General features: G+C 54.3%; 1 protein-coding gene across 1 annotated transcript; it reads left to right on the forward strand.

Moving 5' to 3' along the window:
- The first annotated feature begins 97 nt into the window (after positions 1 to 97).
- On the forward strand, positions 98 to 21293 carry RELB (RELB proto-oncogene, NF-kB subunit). The gene is made up of 11 exons (XM_085564704.1): positions 98 to 881; positions 1208 to 1261; positions 3758 to 4200; positions 5622 to 5779; positions 8322 to 8413; positions 10393 to 10524; positions 13302 to 13406; positions 14998 to 15213; positions 16519 to 16587; positions 18187 to 18264; positions 19547 to 21293. Exons 1-11 carry the CDS (start codon positions 113 to 115, stop codon positions 19825 to 19827), a joined length of 2397 nt encoding a protein of 798 aa, XP_085420830.1. The 5' UTR covers positions 98 to 112; the 3' UTR covers positions 19828 to 21293.
- Positions 21294 to 23323: the final 2030 nt, after the last annotated feature.

The following is a 23323-nucleotide window of genomic DNA, read 5'->3' on the forward strand; positions in this document are numbered from 1 at the left end:
GTTTCCCCTCTGTGACGTCACCGGCACGCTCAGCCAATGGCGGCGCGGTGCGCTCCCGGTGGGGGTTTCCCCGACCGCGCCCCCGGCGGTGACGTCACGGCGGCCTCAGCCAATGGCGGCGCGGCCCGCGCGGGGATTTCCAGGTCCGGCGGCGGCGCGGCCGCGGGGGGCGGCGGCGGGAGCGGCACCGGCGGCTCCGGGACCCGCACCGGGACCGGGACCCGCACCGGGACCCGCACCGGGACCCGCACCGGGACCCGCACCGGGACCGGACCCGCACCGGGACCCGCACCGGGACCGGACCCGCACCGGGACCCGCACCGGGACCGGGACCCGCACCGGGACCCGCACCGGGACCGGACCCGCACCGGGACCCGCACCGGGACCGGGACCCGCACCGGGACCCGCACCGGGACCCGCACCGGGACCGGGACCCGCACCGGGACCCGCACCGGGACCGGGACCCGCACCGGGACCCGCACCGGGACCCGCACCGGGACCCGCACCAGCACCGGGACCGGCACCAGCAGCTCCGGGACCCGCACCGGGACCCGCACCGGGACCGGGACCCGCACCGGGACCCGCACCGGGACCCGCACCGGGACCGGCACCAGCAGCTCCGGGACCCGCACCGGGACCCGCACCGGGACCGGACCCGCACCGGGACCGGCACCGGGACCGGGACCCACACCGGGACCGCGACCCACACCGGGACCCGCACCGGGACTGGCACCGGGACCGCGACCCACACCGAGACCCGCACCGGGACCGAGACCCGTACCGGGACCGGCACCGGCACTACCGGGACCCACACCGGGACCGGCACCGCGACCCGCACCGGGACCACCGGGACCCGAACCGGGACATGGCACTGCCGCTCGGTGAGCGCCGCCCCGCTGCCTCCGGGACCGGCCCGGGGGGAGCGGAACCGGGGATCCCCCCGGTGGCAGAACCGGGGGGAGCGGAACCGGGGATCCCCCCGGGGGCAGAACCGGGGGGAGCGGAACCGGGGATCCCCCCGGGGGCAGAACCGGCACCTCCCGGGAGGTCACGGGGCGATACCGGGGCGGGAGCGGCGCTCGGGGGGGGTCGCGGGCTGTGTCAGGCTCCGGTGCCGGTTGGGCGCCGTTGCCGGTGCTGGGGATTTTCCCGGGATCGCTCCTTTCGGGGCTGTCCCGGTGGCGATCCCGGTGCCGTGTCCCGGTAGGAGCGGCCGTGCAGGATCCCGGGCTGGCGATGGCTCACGGAGCACCGGGGACAGGTAAAGTCCCGCTCCCGGCGTCCGGTCCCGCTCCCGGTGTCCCCTCCCCATCCCCGTGACCGCTCCCGGTGTCCCCTTCCTCTCCCGGTGTCTGGTCCCGGTCCCGGTTTCCTCTCCCGGTGTCCCTCCTGCTCCCGGTTTCCTCTCCCCTTTCCCGGTGTTCCCTTCCCGGTGTTCCTCCCGCTCCCGGTGTCCCCTCCCGGTCGGACGCTCCTCACGGGATCGTTTTTCCCGTTTTCCGAGGATTTTTCCCGATTTTTTCCCGGTTTCCCCCCGTTTTTCCCGGTTTCCCCCCGTTTTTCCCGTTTTTCCCCCCGTTTTTTCCGGTTTCCCCCCGTTTTCCCCGGTTTCTCCGCGTTTTTCCCGGCTTTCCCCCCATTTTTCCCGTTTTTCCTCTCAGTTTTCCCGGTTCCCCCCCGTTTTCCCCGGTTCCCCCCCGTTTTTCCCCCCGTTTTTCCCATTTTTCCTCCCGGTTTTCCTGGTTCCCCCCCGTTTTTCCCCCCATTTTTCCCAGTTTCCCCCCATTTTTCCCGGTTTCCCCCCGTTTTTCCCGGTTTCCCCCCGTTTTTCCCGTTTTTCCCGTTTTTCCTCCCGTTTTTCCCGTTTTTCCTCCCGTTTTTCCCGGTTTCCCCCTGTTTTTCCCATTTTTCCCCCCGTTTTTCCCGGTTTCCCCCCGTTTTTCCCGGTTTCCCCCCGTTTTTCCCGTTTTTCCCCCCGTTTTTCCCGGTTTCCCCCCGTTTTTCCCGTTTTTCCCCCCGTTTTCCCCGGTTTCCCCCCGTTTTTCCCGGTTTCCCCCCGTTTTTCCCCCCGTTTTCCCCGGTTTCCCCCCGTTTTTCCCGGTTTCCCCCCGTTTTTCCCGGTTCCCCCCGTTTTTCCTGTTTTTCCTCCCGTTTTCCCGGTTCCCCCCCGTTTTTCCCCCCGTTTTTCCCATTTTTCCTCCCGTTTTTCCCGGTTCCCCCCCGTTTTTCCCATTTTTCCCCCCGTTTTTCCCGGTTCCCCCCCGTTTTTCCCGGTTTCCCCCCGTTTTTCCCGTTTTTCCCCCCGTTTTTCCCGTTTTTCCTCCCCGTTTTCCCGGTTTTCCCCCGTTTCTCCCGATTTTTCCCGTTTTTCCAGATGATTTGGGTGAGTGGGACCGGAGGCGTTCGGAATCTCCGCCGCTTTCCCGGAATTTCGGGATCCCGGAGCCGCAGGGAGGAGCTCGGGAATTCGGGAATCCTGGATTTCGGGAATTCGGGATTTTGGGAATTCGGGATTTGGGGGTTTGGGGAATTTGGGGAATTTGGGAATTCGGGATTTGGGGATTTGGGGAATTTGTGGAATCCGGGAATTCGGGATTTTGGGATTTGGGGGATTCGGAATTTTGGGGAATTCGGGAATTTGGGGAATTCGGGATTTGGGGAAATTCGGGATTTGGGGGATTCGGGAATTCGGGATTTGGGGGATTCGGGAATTTGGGAATTTGGGGAATTCGTGAATTCGGAATTTTGGGGTTTGGGGAATTCGGGATTTTGGGAATTCGGGGAGGGGTCGGGTCCCATCCCGGGGGGATCCAGGGGGGAATTGGGGAGGATCGATCCCAAATTTGGGATCTGAATCCCAGAAATCCGTCCTGGATTTGGGATCTGGGCTGGGAATCCCTCCCGGATTTGGGATTTGGATTTTAGATCCCCCTTTTCCCCCCAGAACCCCCTGAAATTCCCGTTTCTCCTCCAAACCCCCCAAAATTCCTGGTTTTCCCTCCAAAACCCCCCTAAAATCCTGTTCCCCCCCCCAAATCTTCCAGAACCCCTCGGAATTCCCGTTTTTTTCCCCTAAATCCCCCAAAATTCCCGTTTTTTTCCCCTAAATCCCCCAAAATTCACGTTTTTTTCCCCTAAATCCCCCGAAATTCCTGTTTTTTTCCCCCAGAACCCCCCAAAATTCCCATTTTTTCCCCTAAATCCCCCAAAATTCCCGTTTTTTTCCCCTAAATCCCCCGAAATTCCCGTTTTTTCCCCCAGAACCCCCCAAAATTCCAGTTTTTTTTCCCATAAATCCCCCGAAACTCCCGTTTTTCCCCCCAAAACCACCCGAAATTCCCGTTTTTTCCCCCAGAACCCCCCAAAATTCCCATTTTTTCCCCTAAATCCCCCAAAATTCCCGTTTTTTCCCCTAAATCCCCCGAAATTCCCGTTTTTTTTCCCCTAAATCCCCCAAAATTCCCGTTTTTTCCCCTAAATCCCCCAAAATTCCCGTTTTTTCCCCTAAATCCCCCAAAATTCCCGTTTTTTCCCCTAAATCCCCCGAAACTCCCGTTTTTTCCCCCAGAACCCCCCAAAATTCCAGTTTTTTTCCCCTAAATCCCCCAAAACTCCCATTTTTCCCCCCAAAACCACCCGAAATTCCCATTTTTTCCCCCAGAACCCCCCAAAACTCCAGGTTTTTTTCCCATAAATCCCCCAAAATTCCCATTTCCCCCCCAAACCCGCCCGAAATTCCCGTTTTTTTTCCCCGCAGAAATCCTGGAGGAGGTGATGAAGGAGGACGGCTTCCAACCCGAGCCCGTCCCGGACGCTCCCCGGGCTCTTCCCCGCCTGGTCCCGCGCGGCTCCGAGCCCCGGGAAAACCGGGATAACCGGGAAAACCGGGAGCACCGGGAGCACCGGGAGCACCGGGAGCACCGGGAGCCGCCGCTGGCCCGGAGCCTCCGCGGGCTCTCGCTGGGATCCCGCTGGAGCCCCGCGGCGGGAGCGGCGCAGGAAAAGCTGGAAAAGCCGCTGGAAAAGCCGCTGGAAAAGCTGGAAAAGACGCTGGAAAAGCTGGAAAAGCCGCGCCTGGTGATCACCGAGCAGCCCAAGCAGCGCGGGATGCGATTCCGCTACGAGTGCGAGGGGAGATCGGCCGGGAGCATCCTCGGGGAAAACAGCACCGAGGCCAACCGGACCCTGCCCAGCATCGAGGTGGGAACCGGGAGAACCGGGAGAAACCCGGGAGAACCGGGAGAAATCCGGGAGAACCGGGAGAAATCCGGGAGAACCGGGAGAACCGGGAGAACGGGGAGAAATCCGGGAGAAATCCGGGAGAAATCTGGGATAAACCCGGGAATGGGGTGTGGGATGGGCCGGGAGCATCCTCGGGGAAAACAGCACCGAGGCCAACCGGACCCTGCCCAGCATCGAGGTGGGAACCGGGAGAACCGGGAGAACCGGGAGAACCGGGAGAAATCCGGGAGAACCGGGAGAACGGGGAGAAATCCGGGAGAAATCCGGGAGAAATCTGGGATAAACCCGGGAATGGGGTTTGGGATGGGCCGGGAGCATCCTCGGGGAAAACAGCACCGAGGCCAACCGGACCCTGCCCAGCATCGAGGTGGGCACCGGGAGAACCGGGAGAACCGGGAGAAACCCGGGAGAAACCCGGGAGAACCGGGAGAAACCCGGGATAAACCCGGGAGAACCGGGAGAACCGGGAGAACCGGGAGAACCGGGAATGGCCTTTTCCCAACTTTCCCCACGTTATTCCCAGTTTTCCCCACTTTCCCTGTGACTTTTCCCAACTTTCCCCTTTGCCTTTTCCCACTTTTCCCGCGTTATTCCCGTTATTTTTCCAGCTGCAGGGCTGCCAGCACATCCCGGAGGTGGCGGTGACGGCGTGCCCGTCATTCCCGTTGTCATTCCTGTTGTCATTCCCGTTATTCCCGTTGTCATTCCCGTTATTCCCATTGTCATTCCCGTTGTCATTCCCGTTATTCCCGTTGTCATTCCCATTGTCATTCCCGTTGTCATTCCCGTTATTCCCGTTGTCATTCCCGTTGTCATTCCCTTTAATCCCGTTGTCATTCCCATTCTCATCCCCGTTATTCCCATTCTCATTCCTGTCATTCCCGTTGTCATTCCCATTGTCATTCCTGTTATTCCCATTGTCATTCCCGTCATTCCCGGTTTTATTCCCGGTTTTCCGGTTATTTTTCCAGCTGCAGGGCTGCCAGCACATCCCGGAGGTGGCGGTGACGGTGTGCCCGTCATTCCCGTTGTCATTCCCGTTGTTCCCATTGTCATTCCCATTCTCATTCCCGTTATTCCCATTCTCATTCCCGTTATTCCCATTCTCATTCCCGTTATTCCCGTTGTTATTCCCGTTGTCATTCCCGGTTTTCCGGTTATTTTTCCAGCTGCAGGGCTGCCAGCACATCCCGGAGGTGGCGGTGACGGCGTGCCCGTCGTTCCCGTTGTCATTCCCATTGTTCCCATTGTCATTCCCGTTATTCCCGTTGTCATTCCCATTCTCATTCCCGTCATTCCCGTTCTCATTCCCATTCTCATTCCCGTTATTCCCGTTGTCATTCCCGTTGTCATTCCCGGTTTTCCGGTTATTTTTCCAGCTGCTGGGCTGCCAGCACATCCCGGAGGTGGCGGTGACGGCGTGCCTGGTGTGGAAGGATTGGCCGCACCGCGTGCACCCGCACGGCCTCGTGGGCAAGGACTGCGCCCAGGGGCTCTGCCGGGTGCTGCTGCGCCCCCCGAGCAACCCCCGCCACAGGTCAGACAAATTCCCGAAAAAACCCGGAATTCCGGGAATTTTCCCCATTTTCTGCGGGTTTTGGGGCAGTTTGGGGCATTTATTGGGCATTTATTGACCATTTATTGGGTGTTTTTGGGTGGTTTTGGGTGGTTTTGGGTGTTTTTGGGTCCTGCCGGGTGCTGCTGCGCCCCCCGAGCAACCCCCGCCACAGGTCAGACCAGAATTCCCGAAAAAACCCGGAATTCCGGGAATTTTCCCCCTTTTCTGCGGGTTTTGGGGCATTTATTGAGCATTTATTGGGTGTTTTTGGGTGTTTTTGGGTGTTTTTGGGCCTTTTTTTGGTTCTGCCGGGTGCTCCTCAGGCCCCAGAGCAACCCCCGGCACAGGTCAGCCGGAATTCCCGAAAAAACCCGGAATTCCGGGAATTTTCCCCCTTTTCTGTGGGTTTTGGGCGGTTTAGGGCATTTATTGGGCATTTATTGGGCATTTATTGGGTGTTTTTGGGCTCTGCCGGGTGCTGCTGCGCCCCCCGAGCAACCCCCGCCACAGGTCAGCCCGAATTCCCGAAAAAACCCGGAATTCCGGGAATTTTCCCCTTTTTCTGCGGGATTTGGGGCATTTATTGACCATTTTTTGGGTGTTTTTGGGTGGTTTTGGGTGGTTTTGGGTGGATTTTGGGCTCTGCCGGGTGCTGCTGCGCCCCCCGAGCAACCCCCGGCACAGGTCAGCCCGGAATTCCCGAAAAAACCTGGAATTCTGGGAATTTTCCCCGTTTTCTGCATGTTTTGGGGTGGTTTGGGGCATTTATTGGGTGTTTTTTGGGTGTTTTTGGGTGTTTTTGGGTCCTGCCGGGTGCTCCTCAGGCCCCCGAGCAACCCCTGCCACAGGTCAGCCCAAATTCCCGAAAAAACCCGGAATTCCGGGAATTTTCCCCATTTTCTGCGGGTTTGGGGCATTTATTGGGCATTTATTGGGTGTTTTTGGGTGTTTTTGGGTGGTTTTGGGTGTTTTTGGGTGGATTTTGGGCTCTGCCGGGTGCTGCTGCGGCCCCCGAGCAACCCCCGGCACAGGTCAGCTGGAATTCCCGAAAAAACCCGGAATTCCGGGAATTTTCCCCATTTTCTGCGGGTTTTGGGGCATTTATTGAGCATTTATTGGGTGTTTTTGGGTGTTTTTGGGTGGATTTTGGGCTCTGCCGGGTGCTCCTCCAGCCCCCGAGCAACCCCCGGCACAGGTCAGCCCGGAATTCCCAAAAAAACCCGGAATTCCGGGAATTTTCCCCATTTTCTGCATGTTTTGGGGTGGTTTGGGGCATTTATTGACCATTCATTGGGCATTTATTGGGTGTTTTTGGGTCCTGCCGGGTGCTGCTGCGCCCCCCGAGCAACCCCCGACACAGGTCAGCCGGAATTCCCGAAAAAACCCGGAATTCCGGGAATTTTCCCCCTTTTCTGCATGTTTTGGGGTGGTTTGGGGCATTTATTGGGTGTTTTTGGGTGTTTTTGGGTGTTTTTGGGTGTTTTTGGGTGGATTTTGGGTTCTGCCGGGTGCTGCTGCGCCCCCCGAGCAACCCCCGGCACAGGTCAGCAGGAATTCCCAAAAAAACCCGGAATTCCGGGAATTTTCCCCCTTTTCTGCGGGGTTTGGGGCATTTATTGGGCATTTTTTGGGTGTTTTTGGGTGTTTTTGGGTGTTTTTGGGTGGATTTTGGGCTCTGCCGGGTGCTCCTCAGGCCCCCGAGCAACCCCCGGCACAGGTCAGCCCGAATTCCCGAAAAAACCCGGAATTCCGGGAATTTTCCCCCTTTTCTGCGGGTTTTGGGGCATTTATTGAGCATTTATTGGGTGTTTTTGGGTGTTTTTGGGTGTTTTTGGGTGTTTTTGGGTGTTTTTGGGTCCTGCCGGGTGCTGCTGCGCCCCCCGAGCAACCCCCGCCACAGGTCAGCCCGGAATTCCCAAAAAAACCCGGAATTCCGGGAATTTTCCCCCTTTTCTGCGGGTTTTGGGGTGGTTTTGGGCATTTATTGACCATTTATTGACCATTTTTTGGGTGTTTTTGGGTGGATTTTGGGTTCTGCCGGGTGCTGCTGCGCCCCCCGAGCAACCCCCGGCACAGGTCAGCCGGAATTCCCGAAAAAAACCCGGAATTCCGGGAATTTTCCCCATTTTCTGTGGGTTTTGGGGCGGTTTGGGGCATTTTTGGGCCCAAGGAAAAGCTGGGAAAATCCCCGGGCTTGGATCCTGTTGGAATTTTAGGGATTTTCCAGAATTTTCCCTGTTTTTCCTGCATTTTTGTGGCATCTTTGTGGGTTTTTTTGGAGGCATTTTTGGGGCTCCTCGACCCCAAACCCGGGAATATCCCAACAAACAGCATTTTCATGGAATTTTCCAGGATTTCCATTATTTTTTGGAGTTTTTTTTGGCATTTCTGGGCATTTTTGGTGATCTTTTTCCCTTTTTTTTTTGGATTTTATGCTGGTTTTTTGGGATTTTTGGGCGTTTCTGGCCCGGGGAATTTGGGAAGAGCCCGGAAAATTTGGGAATTTTGGTTTTCCCGGCAGTTTCAGCAACCTGGGCATCCAATGTGTGAAGAAGAAGGAAATCGAGGCCGCCATCGAGAAGAAGCTGCAGCTCGGGATCGACCCCTTCAAAGGTCAGAACCGCCCTGGAATTTCCCGGAATTTCCCGGAATTTCCCGGAATTTCCTGGAATTTCCCCGGAATTTCCCGGAATTTCCCCTGAATTTCCACCTTTCCGCCGATTTTCCTGCCTTTTCCATGTTTCTTCCCTTTTTTCCCCTTATTTTTGTGATTTCCCCCCATTTCCCCCCATTTTTCCAATTTTTCCTGCTTTTTCTCATTTTTCCCGTATTCTCCCTTTTTTTCCTGGTTTTTCCATGGTTTCTCCAACTTCCTCCTATTTTTTTTCCTTTTTTCCCCCAATTTCTCCATTTTTTTCCTGTATCTCCCCATTTTTCCCCATTTTTCCAGTGGGATCCCTGCAGATCCCCCTTCCCTGTTTTCTGTTGTTCTTTTCTGGTTTTTTCCCCATTTTTCTCAGCATTCCCCCATTTTTTCCCATTTCCCCCCTATTTCTCCCCCATTTTCCCCCTTTTTTGAAAATTTTCTGTTTCTCTCATTTCTCCCCATTTTTCCCCATTTCTGCCCCATTTTCCCCCCCATTTCTGCATCATTTTTCCCCATTTCCCCCGTTTCTGCCCCGTTTCCCCCAGTTTTTCCAGTTTTCCCCATTTCTGCTGAATTCCTCCCTTTTTTTCCTCCATTTCTCCCAATTTTCCCCCATTTCTTCCCATTTCTGCCCTGTTTTTCCCCATTTCTGCCCCGTTTCTCCAGGTTTTTCCCATTTTTCGCTGTTTCTGCCCCATTTCTCCCTGTTTTTCCCATTTTTCCCTGTTTCTGCCCCATTTTCCCAAGGTTTTTCCCCACTTTTGCCCTTTTCTGCCCCGTTTCTCTGGGTCTTTCCTATTTCCACCTGTTTTTCCCTGTTTCTCCCGTTTTATCCCACTTTTCCCCATTTCTGCCCCATTTTCCCCATTTCTCCCATTTTTTCCCAGTTTTGCCCATTTCTGCCCCATTTCTTCCCGTTTTTCCCACTTTTTCCCTTTTTTTGCCCCCTTTTCCCCCATTTCTGCGCCGTTTCTCCGGGTTTTGCACATTTTTCCCCATTTCTCCCATTTTTCCCCACTTTTGCCCATTTCTGCCCTGTTTCTCTGGGTTTTTCCCATTTTCCCCTGTTTCTGCCCCGTTTCTCCCGTTTTTTCCCACTTTTTCCCATTTCTGCTCTGTTTCTCCCGTTTTTTCCTGCTTTTGCCCCGTTTCTCCCATTTTTTCCCCATTTCCGCCCCATTTCTCCCATCTTTTCCCCGTTTCTGCCCCGTTTCTCCCGTTTTTTCCCCGTTTCTCCTGTTTTTTCCCCGTTTCTGCCCCGTTTCTCCCATTTTTTCCCACTTTTGCCCATTTCTGCCCCGTTTCTCCCGTTTTTCCCGTTTCCACCCTGTTTCTCCCGTTTTTCCCCCATTTCCGCCCCGTTTCTCCCGTTTTTCCCCGTTTCTCCCATTTTTTCCCTGTTTCCACCCCGTTTCTCCCATTTTTCCCCCGTTTCCGCCCCGTTTCTCCTGTTTTTTCCCCGTTTCCGCCCCGTTTCTCCCATTTTTCCCCGTTTCCACCTAATTTCTCCCGTTTTTTCCCGTTTCTCTCATTTTTCCCCGTTTCCCCCCCGTTTCTCCCATTTTTTCCCCGTTTTTTCTCCGTTTCCGCCCCGTTTCTCCCGTTTTTTCCCACTTTTGCCCGTTTTTTCCCCGTTTTTTCCCATTTTTTCCCCGTTTCCACCCCGTTTCTCCTCGTTTCTCCTGTTTTTTCCCACTTTTGCCCGTTTCCGCCCTGTTTCTCCTGTTTTTTCCCCGTTTCCGCCCCATTTTTCCCCGTTTCTCCCATTTTCGCCCCGTTTCTGCCCGTTTCTCCCGTTTTTTCCCACTTTTGCCCGTTTCCGCCCTGTTTCTCCTGTTTTTTCCCCGTTTCCGCCCCGTTTTTCCCCGTTTTTTCCCCGTTTCTCCCGTTTCTGCCCGTTTCTCCCGTTTTTTCCCACTTTTGCCCGTTTTCGCCCCGTTTCCAGCGGGCTCCCTGCGGAACCACCAGGAGGTCGATCTCAACGTGGTCCGGATTTGCTTCCAGGCCTCGTTCCGGGACCGCGCCGGGATCCCCCGGAGCCTCAGCCCGGTGCTGTCCCAGCCCATCTTCGACAAGAGTGAGCCCCAAAATCCCCCAAATTCACCCCAAAAATATCCCCGAAATCATCTGGGAATAACCCCAAAAAACAGCCCCAAAACAGCCCCAAAAAACAGCCCCAAAACAGCCCCAAAAATGCCCAAAACAGCCCCAAAAATCCCCCCCGGAGCCTCAGCCCGGTGCTGTCCCAGCCCATCTTCGACAAGAGTGAGCCCCAAAATCCCCCAAATTCACCCCAAAAATATCCCCGAAATCATCTGGGAATTACCCCAAAAAACAGCCCCAAAACAACCCCAAAAAACAGCCCCAAAACAACCCCAAAAAACAGCCCCAAAACAGCCCCAAAAATCCCAAAAACAGCCCCAAAAATCCCCCCCGGAGCCTCAGCCCGGTGCTGTCCCAGCCCATCTTCGACAAGAGTGAGCCCCAAAATCCCCCAAATTCACCCCAAAAATATCCCCGAAATCATCTCAGAATTACCCCAAAAAACAGCCCCAAAACAGCCCCAAAAATCCCAAAAACAGCCCCAAAAACAGCCCCAAAACAGCACCAAAAATCCCAAAAACAGCCCCAAAAATCCCCCCCCGGAGTCTCGACAAGAGTGAGTCCCAAAATCCCCCAAATTCACCCCAAAAATATCCCAGAAATGTCCTGAAAATTATCCCAAAATTGTCTGAGAATTACCCCAAAAAACAGCCCCAAAACAGCCCCAAAACAGCCCCAAAAATCCTAAAAACAGCCCCAAAAATCCCCCCCGGAGTCTCGACAAGAGTGAGTCCCAAAATCCCCCAAATTCACCCCAAAAATATCCCCAAATTATCTGAGAATTATCCCAAAAAACAGCCCCAAAAATTCCCCAAAAATTCCCCAAAAATTCCCCAAAAACTGCCCCCAAATTTTTTTAAAAATCAAAAAAATCCGCCCCGCAAAAAATCCCCAAAAATCCCAAAAAAATTCCCAAAAAATCCTCCCAAAATTTCCCAAAAAATTTACAAAAAAATCCCCTAAAATCCCCAAAAAATTCCCCCAAAATTAAAAAAAAAAAAAAATTGCAAAAAAATCCCCCAAAAATTCCCCCAAAAAATCCCCAAAAAAATCCTTAATTTCTCTGAAATCCCCCAAAAGTCACCAAAAAAATCCCCCCAAAATTCCAAAAAAACCCCCAAAAAAACCCCCCAAAACCCCCCAAAATCCCCCCAAAATCCCCCAAAATCCCCCCAAATCCCTCCAATCCCCCCAATCCCCCAAATCCCCCCAATAATTCCCCAAAAAATCCAAAAAATCCCCCCAAAATTAAAAAAAAGTCCCCAATATATCCCCAAAAAATTCAAAAAATCCCCCCAAAAATCCCCCCAAATTCCCCCAAACCCCCCCAAATCCCCAAATCCCCCAAATCCCCAAAATCCCCCAAAATCCCCCAAGTCCCCCCAAAATCCCCAAATCCCCCAAAATTCCCCAAATCCCCCCAATAATTCCCCCAAAAACCCAAAATATCCCCCAAATATTAAAAAAAATTCCCCAATAAATCCCCAAAAAATTCAAAAAATCCCCCAAAAATCCCCCCAAATCCCAAATCCCAAATCCCAATCCCCAAATCCCAATCCCAAATCCCCCAAATCCCCCCAAATCCCAAATCCCAATCCCCAAATCCCAATCCCAAATCCCAAACCCCAAATCCCAAATCCCAAATTCCCAAATCCCAAATCCCAAATCCCAAATCCCAAATCCCAGATCCCAAATCCCAAATCCCAATCCCCAAATTCCCAAATTCCCAAATCCCAAATTCCCAAATCCCAAATCCCAATCCCCAATTTCCCAAATCCCAATCCCAAATCCCAAATCCCAAACCCAAATCCCAATCCCCAAATTCCCAAATCCCAAATTCCCAATCCCAAATTCCCAAATCCCCAAATCCCCAAATCCCCAAATTCCCAAATTCCCAAATCCCAAATCCCAAATCCCAAACCCCAAACCCCAAATCCCAAATCCCAAATCCCAAATTCCCAATCCCAAATTCCCAAATCCCCAAATCCCCAAATTCCCAAATCCCAAATCCCAAACCCCAAATCCCAAATCCCAAATTCCAATCCCCAAATTCCCAAATCCCAATCCCAAATCCCAATCCCAAATCCCAAATCCCAAACCCCAAATCCCAAATCCCAGATCCCAAACCCCAAATCCCAAATCCCAAATCCCAATCCCAAATCCCAAACCCCAAACCCCAAATCCCAAATCCCAATCCCCAAATCCCAAATTCCCAAATCCCAAATCCCAAATCCCAATCCCCAAATCCCAAATTCCCAAATCCCAATTCCCAAATCCCAAATCCCAATTCCCAAATCCCAAATCCCCAATCCCCAAATCCCCAAATCCCAAATCCCAAATCCCAAATCCCAAATCCCAATCCCCAAATCCCAAATTCCCAATCCCAATCCCCAATTCCCAATCCCAAATTCCCAAACCCCAAATCCCATATCCCAAACCCCAAACCCCAAATCCCAAATCCAAATCCCAATCCCAAATCCCAAATCCCAATTCCCAAATCCCAAATCCCAAATCCCAAATTCCCAAATCCCAAATCCCAGCCCCAAATCCCAAACCCCAAATCCCAAATCCTAAATCCCAAATCCCAAATCCCAATCCCAAATCCCAAATCCCAAATCCCAAATCCCAAATCCCAATCCCAAATCCCAAATTCCCAATCCCAATCCCCAAATTGCCAAATCCCAATTCCCAAATCCCAAATCCCAATCCCAAATCCCAAATTCCCAAATCCCAAATTCCCGCTCGGGGCAGAGTCCACCACGACGTCGGAGCTGCGCATCTGCCGCATCAACAAGGAGAGCGGCCCCTGCACGGGCGGCGAGGAGCTCTACCTGCTCTGCGACAAGGTGCAGAAAGGTGCGCCCGCCCGCCCCCACACCTGGCACAGCTGGGCACAGCTGGGCACGGCTGGGGACACCTGGCACAGCTGGGATCACACCTGGGCACAGCTGGGCACAGCTGGGCACACCTGGGCACAGCTGGGTACACCTGGATACACCTGGGGACACCCGGGACACCTGGGCACACCTGGGCACAGCTGGCATCACACCTGGGATCACACCTGGGCACACCTGGCACACCTGGAGGCACCTGATGCCACACCTGATCCCGCATTCCCAAATCCCCCATTCCCAAATCCCGCATTCCCAAATCCTCCAAATCCCAAATCCCCCATTCCCAAATCCCAAACCCCCCATTCCCACGGAATTCCCGCCGTTTTTTCCAGAGGACAGCGGTGGTTTTCCGCCGGGAGCCGTGGGAGGCGCGGGCGGATTTCTCCCACACCCCACATCCCAAATCCCAAATCCCAAATCCCCCATTCCCAAATCCCAAACCCCCCATTCCCACGGAATTCCCGCCGTTTTTTCCAGAGGACAGCGGTGGTTTTCCGCCGGGAGCCGTGGGAGGCGCGGGCGGATTTCTCCCACACCCCACACCCCACATCCCATATTCCACATCCCACATTCCCAAATCCCAAACCTGCCATTCCCAAACCCCCCATTCCCAAATCCCAAATCCTGCATTCCCACGGAATTCCCGCTGTTTTTCCAGAGGACATCGCGGTGGTTTTCCGTCGGGAGCCGTGGGAGGCGCGGGTTGATCTCTCCCTTATCCCACATCCCACACCCCACACCCCACACCCCACATTCCCAAATCCCACATCCCACATCCCATATTCCATATCCCGCATTCCCAAATCCCAAATCCCTCATTCCCACGGAATTCCCGCTGTTTTTCCAGAGGACATCGCGGTGGTTTTCCGCCAGGAGCCGTGGGAGGCGCGGGCGGATTTCTCCCACATCCCACATCCCACACCCCACACCCCAAATCCCAAATCCCAAACCCCCCATTCCCAAATCCCAAACCCCTCATTCCCAAATCCCAAACCCCTCATTCCCACGGAATTCCCGCTGTTTTTCCAGAGGACATCGCGGTGGTTTTCCGGCGGGAGCCGTGGGAGGCGCGGGCGGATTTCTCCCTTATCCCACACCCCACACCCCACATCCCAAATCCCAAACCTCCCATTCCCACGGAATTCCCGCTGTTTTTCCAGAGGACATCGCGGTGGTTTTCCGTTGGGAGCCGTGGGAGGCGTGGGCGGATTTCTCCCACATCCCACACCCCACACCCCACACCCCACATCCCAAATCCCACATCCCACATCCCATATTCCAAACCCCCCATTCCCAAATCCCAAACCCCTCATTCCCACGGAATTCCCGCCGTTTTTCCAGAGGACATTGCGGTGGTTTTCTGGAGGGAGCCGTGGGAGGCGCGGGCGGATTTCTCCCACACCCCACACCCCACACCCCATATTCCATATCCCCCATTCCCAAATCCCAAACCCCACATTCCCAAATCCCACACCCCCCATTCCCAAATCCCAAATCCCCCATTCCCAAATCCCAAATCCCCCATTCCCACGGAATTCCCGCTGTTTTTCCAGAGGACATCGCGGTGGTTTTCCGTCGGGAGCCGTGGGAGGCGCGGGCGGATTTCTCGCAGGCCGACGTGCACCGCCAGGTCGCCATCGTGCTGCGCACGCCGCCCTACGCACACCTGGAGCTGCGCGAGCCCGTGCAGGTGGAGGTGTTCCTACAGCGCCTCACCGACAGCGTCAGGAGTGAAGGGTTCCGCTTCACCTACCTGCCCCGGGACACCGGTACTGACCCGGGATAACCGGGACAACCGGGATAACGGGGATAACGAGGATAACGGGGATAACCGGGATAACCGGGATAACGGGAACACCCAGGGTACAGGTGCAGGTGGAGGTGTTCCTACAGCGCCTCACCGACAGCGTCCGCAGCGAGGGGTTCCGCTTCACCTACCTGCCCCGGGACACCGGTACCGACCCGGGATAACCGGGACAACCGGGATAACCGGGATAACGGGGATAACGGGGATAGCCGGGGTACAGGTGCAGGTACAGGTGCAGGTGGAGGTGTTCCTACAGCGCCTCACCGACAGTGTCAGGAGCGAGGGGTTCCGCTTCACCTACCTGCCCCGGGACACCGGTACTGACCCGGGATAACTGGGATAACGGGGATAACCGGGATAACCGGGATAACGGGGATAACGGGGTACCGGGAACACCCGGGGTACAGGTACAGGTACAGGTACAGGTGCAGGTACAGGTGCAGGTGGAGGTGTTCCTACAGCGCCTCACCGACAGCGTCCGCAGTGAAGGGTTCCGCTTCACCTACCTGCCCCGGGACACCGGTACTGACCCGGGATAACCGGGACAACCGGGATAACGGGGATAACGAGGATAACGGGGATAACGGGGTACCGGGAACACCCGGGGTACAGGTGCAGATACAGGTGGAGGTGTTCCTACAGCGCCTCACCGACAGTGTCCGCAGCGAGGGGTTCCGCTTCACCTACCTGCCCCGGGACACCGGTACTGACCCGGGACAACCGGGATAACCGGGATAACCGGGATAACCGGGATAACGGGGATAACCGGGACAACCGGGAGAACTGGGATAACCAGGAGAACCAGGAACACCCGGGGGGAACCGGGATAACCGGGGTGTAACTCGCGGTGTAACTCCCGGTGTAACCCCGGTGTAACCCCGGTGTAACCCCAGTGTAACCCCGGTGTAACCCCGGTGTAACCTCAGTGTAACTCCCGGTGTAACCCTGGTGTAACCCCAGTGTAACCCCAGTGTAACCCCGGTGTAACTCCCGGTGTAACTCCGGTGTAACCCCGGTGTATCTCCCGGTGTAACTCCCGGTGTAACCCCGGTGTAACTCCCGGTGTAACCCCGGTGTAACCCCGGTGTAACCCCGGTGTAACTCCCGGTGTAACCCCGGTGTAACCCTGGTGTAACCCCGGTGTAACCCCAGTGTAACCCAGGTGTAACTCCCGGTGTAACCCCGGTGTAACCCCGGTGTAACTCCAGTGTAACCCCGGTGTAACCCCGGTGTAACCCCGGTGTAACCCCGGTGTATCTCCCCGCAGACGCGTACCGGGTGCAGGTGAAGCGCAAGCGGGGAATGCCCGACCTGCTGGAGGAGCTCTCGGGGACAGGTGGGACTGGGACAAACTGGGACAGACTGGGACGGACTGGGACAGACTGGGACAAACTGGGACAAACTGGGACAGACTGGGACAAACTGGGACAAACTGGGACAAACTGGGATAAACTGGGACAGACTGGGACAGACTGGGACAAACTGGGATGAACTGGGACAGACTGGGATGAACTGGGACAAACTGGGATGAACTGGGACAGACTGGGATGAACTGGGACAAACTGGGATAAACTGGGATAAACTGGGACGAACTGGGACAAACCAGGACAAACTGGGATAAACCGGGACAAACTGGGACAAACTGGGACGAACTGGGATGAACTGGGACAAACTGGGACAAACTGGGATGAACTGGGATGAACTGGGACAGACTGGGACAAATCAGGACAAACCGGGACAAACTGGGATGAACTGGGATGAACTGGGATGAACTGGGATGAACTGGGACAAACTGGGACAAACTGGGATGAACTGGGATGAACTGGGACAAACTGGGACAAACTGGGACGAACTGGGATGAACTGGGATGAACTGGGACGAACTGGGATGAACTGGGATGAACTGGGACAGACTGGGACAAACTGGGACAAACTGGGACGAACTGGGATGAACTGGGACAAACTGGGATGAACTGGGATGAACTGGGAGGGACTGGGACAAATCGGGACAAACCGGGACAAACTGGGAGGAACTGGGATGAACTGGGACAAACTGGGACAAACTGGGATGAACTGGGATAAACTGGGACAAACCGGGACAAACCGGGACAAACTGGGATAAACTGGGAGGGACTGGGAGGGATTTTGGGAAAATTTGGGATGATTTTGGGAAGCATTTTGGGGGAATTTGGGGTATTTGGGATGAATTTTGGGAATTTTGGGGAGTATTTGGGCGGATTTGGGGATTTTTGGGGAAATTTGGGATGAACAAGGGAGGATTTGAGGGAATTTTGGGGAATTTGGGGGAATTTTGGGGAATTTGGGGCTATTTGGGGGGATTTTTGGGAGGATTTGGGGATATTTTGGGGAGATTTTTGGGGGGATTTTGAGGGGATATTTTTGGGGGGATTTTTGGATATTTTTGGGGGGATTTGGGGATATTTTTGGGGGGATTTTTGGGGGGATTTTGAGGGAATTTGGGGATATTTTTGGGGATTTGAGGGGGACTTTGGGGGGAATTTGGGGATATTTTGGGGGGATTTTGTGGGAATTTGGGGATATTTTGGGGATATTTTGGGGGGATATTTTGGGGGGATTTTTGGGGGGATTTGGGGAGATTTTTGGGGAGATTTTTGGGGAGATTTTTGGGGGGATTTTGAGGGGATTTGGGGATACTTTTGGGGGGATTTGGGGATATTTTGGGGGGATTTTGGGGGGATTTTGAGGGGATATTTTGGGGTTATTTTGGGGGGATTTTTGGGGGGATTTTGGGGAATTTTGGGGTTATTTTGGGGGGATTTTTGGGGGGATTTGGGGATATTTTGGGGTTATTTTGGGGGGATTTTTGGGGGGATTTTGGGGGAATTTGGGGATATTTTGGGGTTATTTTGGGGGGATTTGGGGGTGCCGGTGCCGTGACCCCCCCGTGCCCCCAGACCCGTTCGGGATCGAGGCCAAGCGGCGGAAGAAGCCCCCGGGGTACCTGGAGCATTTCCTCCCCCTGGGCCCCGCAGGTGCGACCCCCACCCCAAAATCCAAAATTTACCCCCCAAAATCCAAAATTTACCCCCCAAAAATCCCAATTTCCCCTTAATCCCCAATTCCCCCTCACAAAACCCCAATTTGTCCTCTAAAAATCCCATTTTTCCCTCCAAAAAAAATCCCGTTTTCCTCCCCTGAAATCCAAGTTTTCCCCTAAATCCCAATTCCCTCCCTGTAAATTCTCGTTTTCCTCCCAAATCCCCAATTTCCTCCCAAGATTCCCAATTCTGCCCCGAAATTCCCATTTCCCCCCCAAATTCCTGATTTTCCTCCCAGAATTCCCATTTTTCCCAAATTCCCATTTTCCCCAAATTCCCATTTTTCCCCCAAATTCCCATTTTCCCCCCAAATTTCCATTTTCCCCTAAAATTCCCATTTCCCCCCCAAATTCCCATTTTTCCCAAATTCCCATTTTTCCCCCAAATTCCCATTTCCCCCAAATTCCCATTTCCCCCCAAATTCCCATTTTTCCCAAATTCCCATTTTTCCCAAATTCCCATTTTCCCCAAATTCCCATTTCCCCCAAACTCCCATTTCCCCCCAAATTCCCATTTTTCCCCCAAATTCCCATTTCCCCCAAATTCCCATTTTTCCCCAATTCCCATTTTTCCCAAATTCCCATTTTCCCCCCAAATTCCCATTTTCCCCTAAAATTCCCATTTCCCCCCAAATTCCCATTTTCCCCAAATTCCCATTTTCCCCAAACTCCCATTTCCCCCCCAAATTCCCATTTCCCCCAAATTCCCATTTTCCCCAAATTCCCATTTTCCCCAAATTCCCATTTCCCCAAATTCCCATTTTTCCCAATTCCCATTCCCCCAAATTCCCATTTTTCCCACATTCCCATTTTTCCCAAATTCCCATTTCCCCAAATTCCCATTTTCCCCAAATTCCCATTTTTCCCAATTCCCATTTCCCCAAATTCCCATTTTTCCCAAATTCCCATTTTTCCCCCAAATTCCCATTTTCCCCAAATTCCCATTTTTCCCACATTCCCATTTTCCCAAATTCCCATTTTTTCCCCCACATTCCCATTCTCCCCCAAATTCCCATTTTCCCCAAATTCCCATTTCCCCCACATTCCCATTTTCCCCAAATTCCCATTTTTCCCCCAAATTCCCATTTCCCCCAAAATTCCCATTTCCGCAAATTCCCATTTCCCCAAATTCCCATTTTCCCCAAATTCCCATTCCCCCCAAATTCCCATTTTCCCAAATTCCCATTTTTCCCAATTCCCATTTTCCCATCCTGCAGACGCCGCCCTCCCCGCGGAGCCGGAGCCGCTGGATCCCCTTCCCCAACTCTTCGCCCCCTTCGGGCCCTGCGCCTCCCGGGCGGAATTCCCCAAATTCCCGGAATTCCCGGAGTTCCCGGAGTTCCCCAAATTCCCGGAGTTCCCGAAATTCCCGGAATTCCCGGAATTCCCGCTGGGCCCGGGCCCGGAGCTGCTCCTGGCCGAGCCGCCCCCGGCCGGGGACCCCCCCCCCATTTCCAGCCTGCTGGGGTCCCACCTGTTCCCGGGGGGGGAGGGCTGAGCCTTCCCAAAATCCCCAAAATTCCCAAAAAATCCCCTCGAAATGCTCCCAAAATCCTCCTCAAAATCCTTCTCGGAATTCCCAAAAATCCCCCCAAAAATCCCCCCCAAAATCCCCCCAAAATTCCCCAAAATCCCCTCGAAATACTCACGAAATCCTCCTCAAAATCCTCCTTAGAATTCCCAAAAAATCCTCCCAAAAATCCCCCCAAAATTCCCCAAAAATCCCCTCAAAATGCTCCCGAAATCCTCCTCCAAATCCTCCTCGGAATTCCCCAAACTCCCCCCAAAAATCCCCCCAAAAATCCCAAAAATCCCCTCGAAATGCTCCCGAAATCCTCCTCCAAATCCTCCTCGGAATTCCCAAAAAATCCCCCCAAAAATCCCCCAAAAATTCCCCAAAATCCCCTCGAAATGCTCCTGAAATCCTCCTCCAAATCCTCCTCGGAATTCCCAAAAATCCTCCCAAAAATCCCCCCAAAATCTCCCAAAATTCCCAAAAAATCCCCTCGAAATGCTCCCGAAATCCTCCTCCAAACCCTCCTCGGAATTCCCAAAAAATCCTCCCAAAAATCCCCCCAAAATTCCCCCCAATATTCCCCCAAAATCCCCTCGAAATGCTCCCAAAATCCTCCTCGAAATCCTTCTCGGAATTCCCAAAAATCCTCCCAAAAATCCCCCCAAAATCTCCCAAAATTCCCAAAAAATCCCCTCGAAATGCTCCCGAAATCCTCCTCCAAATCCTCCTCGGAATTCCCAAAAAATCCCCCCAAAAATCCTCCCAAAAATCCCCACAAAATTCCCCAAAATCCCCTCGAAATGCTCCCAAAATCCTCCTCCAAATCCTCCTCGGAATTCCCAAAAAATCCTCCCAAAAATCCCCCCAAAATTCCCCAAAAATCCCCTCAAAATGCTCCCGACATTCTCCTCGAAATCCTCCTCGGAATTCCCAAAAAATCCTCCCAAAAATCCCCCCAAAAATCCCAAAAATCCGCACAAAATCCTTCCAAAATCCTCCTCAGAATCCTCCCAAAATCCTCCTTGGGATCCCCAAAAATGCTCCCAAAAATCCCCCCAAAATTCCCAAAAATCCACACAGAATCCTTCCAAAATCCTCCTCGGAATCCTCCCAAAATCCTCCACAGAATTCCCAAAAATCCTTCCAAAATTCCCAAAAATCCACACAGAATCCTTCCAAAATCCTCCTCGAAATCCTCCCAAAATCCTCCTCGGAATTCCCAAAAATCTGCACCAGATCCTTCCAAAATTCCCAAAAATCCGCACGAAATCCTTCCAAAATTCCCCTCAAAATTCCCAAAAATCCCCCTCAAAATCCTCCTCGGAATTCCCCCCAAAATTCCCAAAAATCCGCACGAGATCCTTCCAAAATCCCCCCGGATTCCCGAAATTATTGGGATTTTGGGGGGAAATCCGGGACTTTGGGTGGAATAAAGGCACAGACGGACACCCGGGAGGTGTGTTTGTACTGGGAGGGACTGGGACAAACTGGGAGGGACTGGGACAAACTGGGAGGGACTGGGAGGGACTGGGAGGGAACTGGGACAAACTGGGAGGGACTGGGAGGGACTGGGAGGGACTGGGGGGCCGGAACTGGGACCAGTTTGGGACTGGAACTGGGACCAGTCTGGGACTGGAACTGGGACCAGTTTGGGACTGGAACTGGGACCAGTCTGGGACTGGAACTGGGACCAGTTTGAGGCTGGAACTGGGACCAGTCTGGGACTGGAACTGGGACCAGTTTGGGACTGGAACTGGGACCAGTCTGGGACTGGAACTGGGACCAGTTTGAGGCTGGAACTGGGACCAGTTTGTCCCAGTATCAAACTGGAACCGGGACCAGAATGGAACAGGAACTGGGACCAGTCTGGAACTGGAACTGGGACCAGTTTGGCCCAGTATGGAACAGGAACTGGGACCAGTCTGGAACTGGAACTGGGACCAGTTTGGCCTAGTATGGAACAGGAACTGGGACCAGTATGGAACAGGAACTGGGACCAGTCTGGAACTGGAACTGGGACCAGTTTGGCCTAGTATGGAACAGGAACTGGGACCAGTCTGGGGCTGGAACTGGGACCAGTATGGAACAGGAACTGGGACCAGTTTGGAGTTGGAACTGGGACCAGTATGGAACAGGAACTGGGACCAGTTTGGAGTTGGAACTGGGACCAGTCTGGGACTGGAACCGGGACCAGTTTGTCCCAGTATCAAACTGGAACCGGGACCAGTATGGAACTGGAACTGGGATCAGTATGGAACAGGAACTGGGACCAGTTTGGGGCCGGAACTGGGCCCAGTTTGGCCCAGTATCAAACTGGAACTGGGACCAGTATGGAACTGGGACCAGTATGGAGCTGGAACTGGGACCAGTATGGAGCTGGAACTGGGACCAGTCTGGAACTGGAACTGGGACCAGTCTGGGGCAGGAACTGGGCCCAGTTTGGCCCAGTATGGAACAGGAACTGGGACCAGTATGGAACAGGAACTGGGACCAGTTTGAGGCTGGAACTGGGACCAGTTTGGCCCAGTATGGAACAGGAACTGGGACCAGTATGGAACTGGAACTGGGACCAGTCTGGGGCCGGAACTGGGACCCGTCTGGGGCTGGAACTGGGACCAGTTTGGGGCCGGAACTGGGCCCAGTTTGGCCCAGTATGGAACTGGGACCAGTCTGGGGCCGGAACTGGGACCAGTCTGGCCCAGTATCAAACTGGAACTTGGACCAGTCTGGGGCCGGAACTGGGACCAGTATGGAACTGGAACTGGGAACAGTCTGGGGCCGGAACTGGGACCAGTCTGGGGATGTAACTGGGACCAGTTTGTCCCAGTATGGAACAGGAACTGGGACCAGTCTGGAACTGGAACTGGGACCAATCTGGGACTGGAACTGGGACCAGTTTGGGGCTGGAACTGGGCCCAGTTTGTCCCAGTATCAAACTGGAACTGGGACCAGTTTGGGGCTGGAACTGGGCCCAGTTTGTCCCAGTATCAAACTGGAACTGGGACCAGTCTGGAACAGGAACTGGGACCAGTCTGGGGCCGGAACTGGGCCCAGTTTGGGGCTGGAACTGGGCCCAGTTTGTCCCAGTATCAAACTGGAAGCGGGACCAGTCCGTCCCAGTATCAGACTGGGAATAGAACCCGGAAGTGGCGCCGCTCAGGTCCCGCCCCCTCCCCAAACCACGCCCCCTCATTAGCCGCATCCCTAAGCCCCGCCCCAGCCTCGTTCTGGCACAAAGCCACGCCCCCTTCCCCTCATCTGCATTCAGCCCCGCCCCAGCCTCGTTCTGGCACAAAGCCACGCCCCCTTTCCCCTCATCCCCATTCAGCCCCGCCCCAGCCTCGTTCTGGCACAAAGCCACGCCCCTTTCCCCTCATCTCCATTCAGCCCCGCCCCAGCCTCGTTCTGGCTCAAAGCCACGCCCCCTTTCCCCTCATTTCCATTCAGCCCCGCCCCAGCCTCGTTCTGGCACAAAGCC

The sequence above is a fragment of the Lonchura striata genome, chromosome 34, assembly GCF_050655825.1.
Source record: "Lonchura striata isolate lonStrDom1 chromosome 34, ASM5065582v1, whole genome shotgun sequence".
NCBI lineage: Eukaryota > Metazoa > Chordata > Aves > Passeriformes > Estrildidae > Lonchura > Lonchura striata.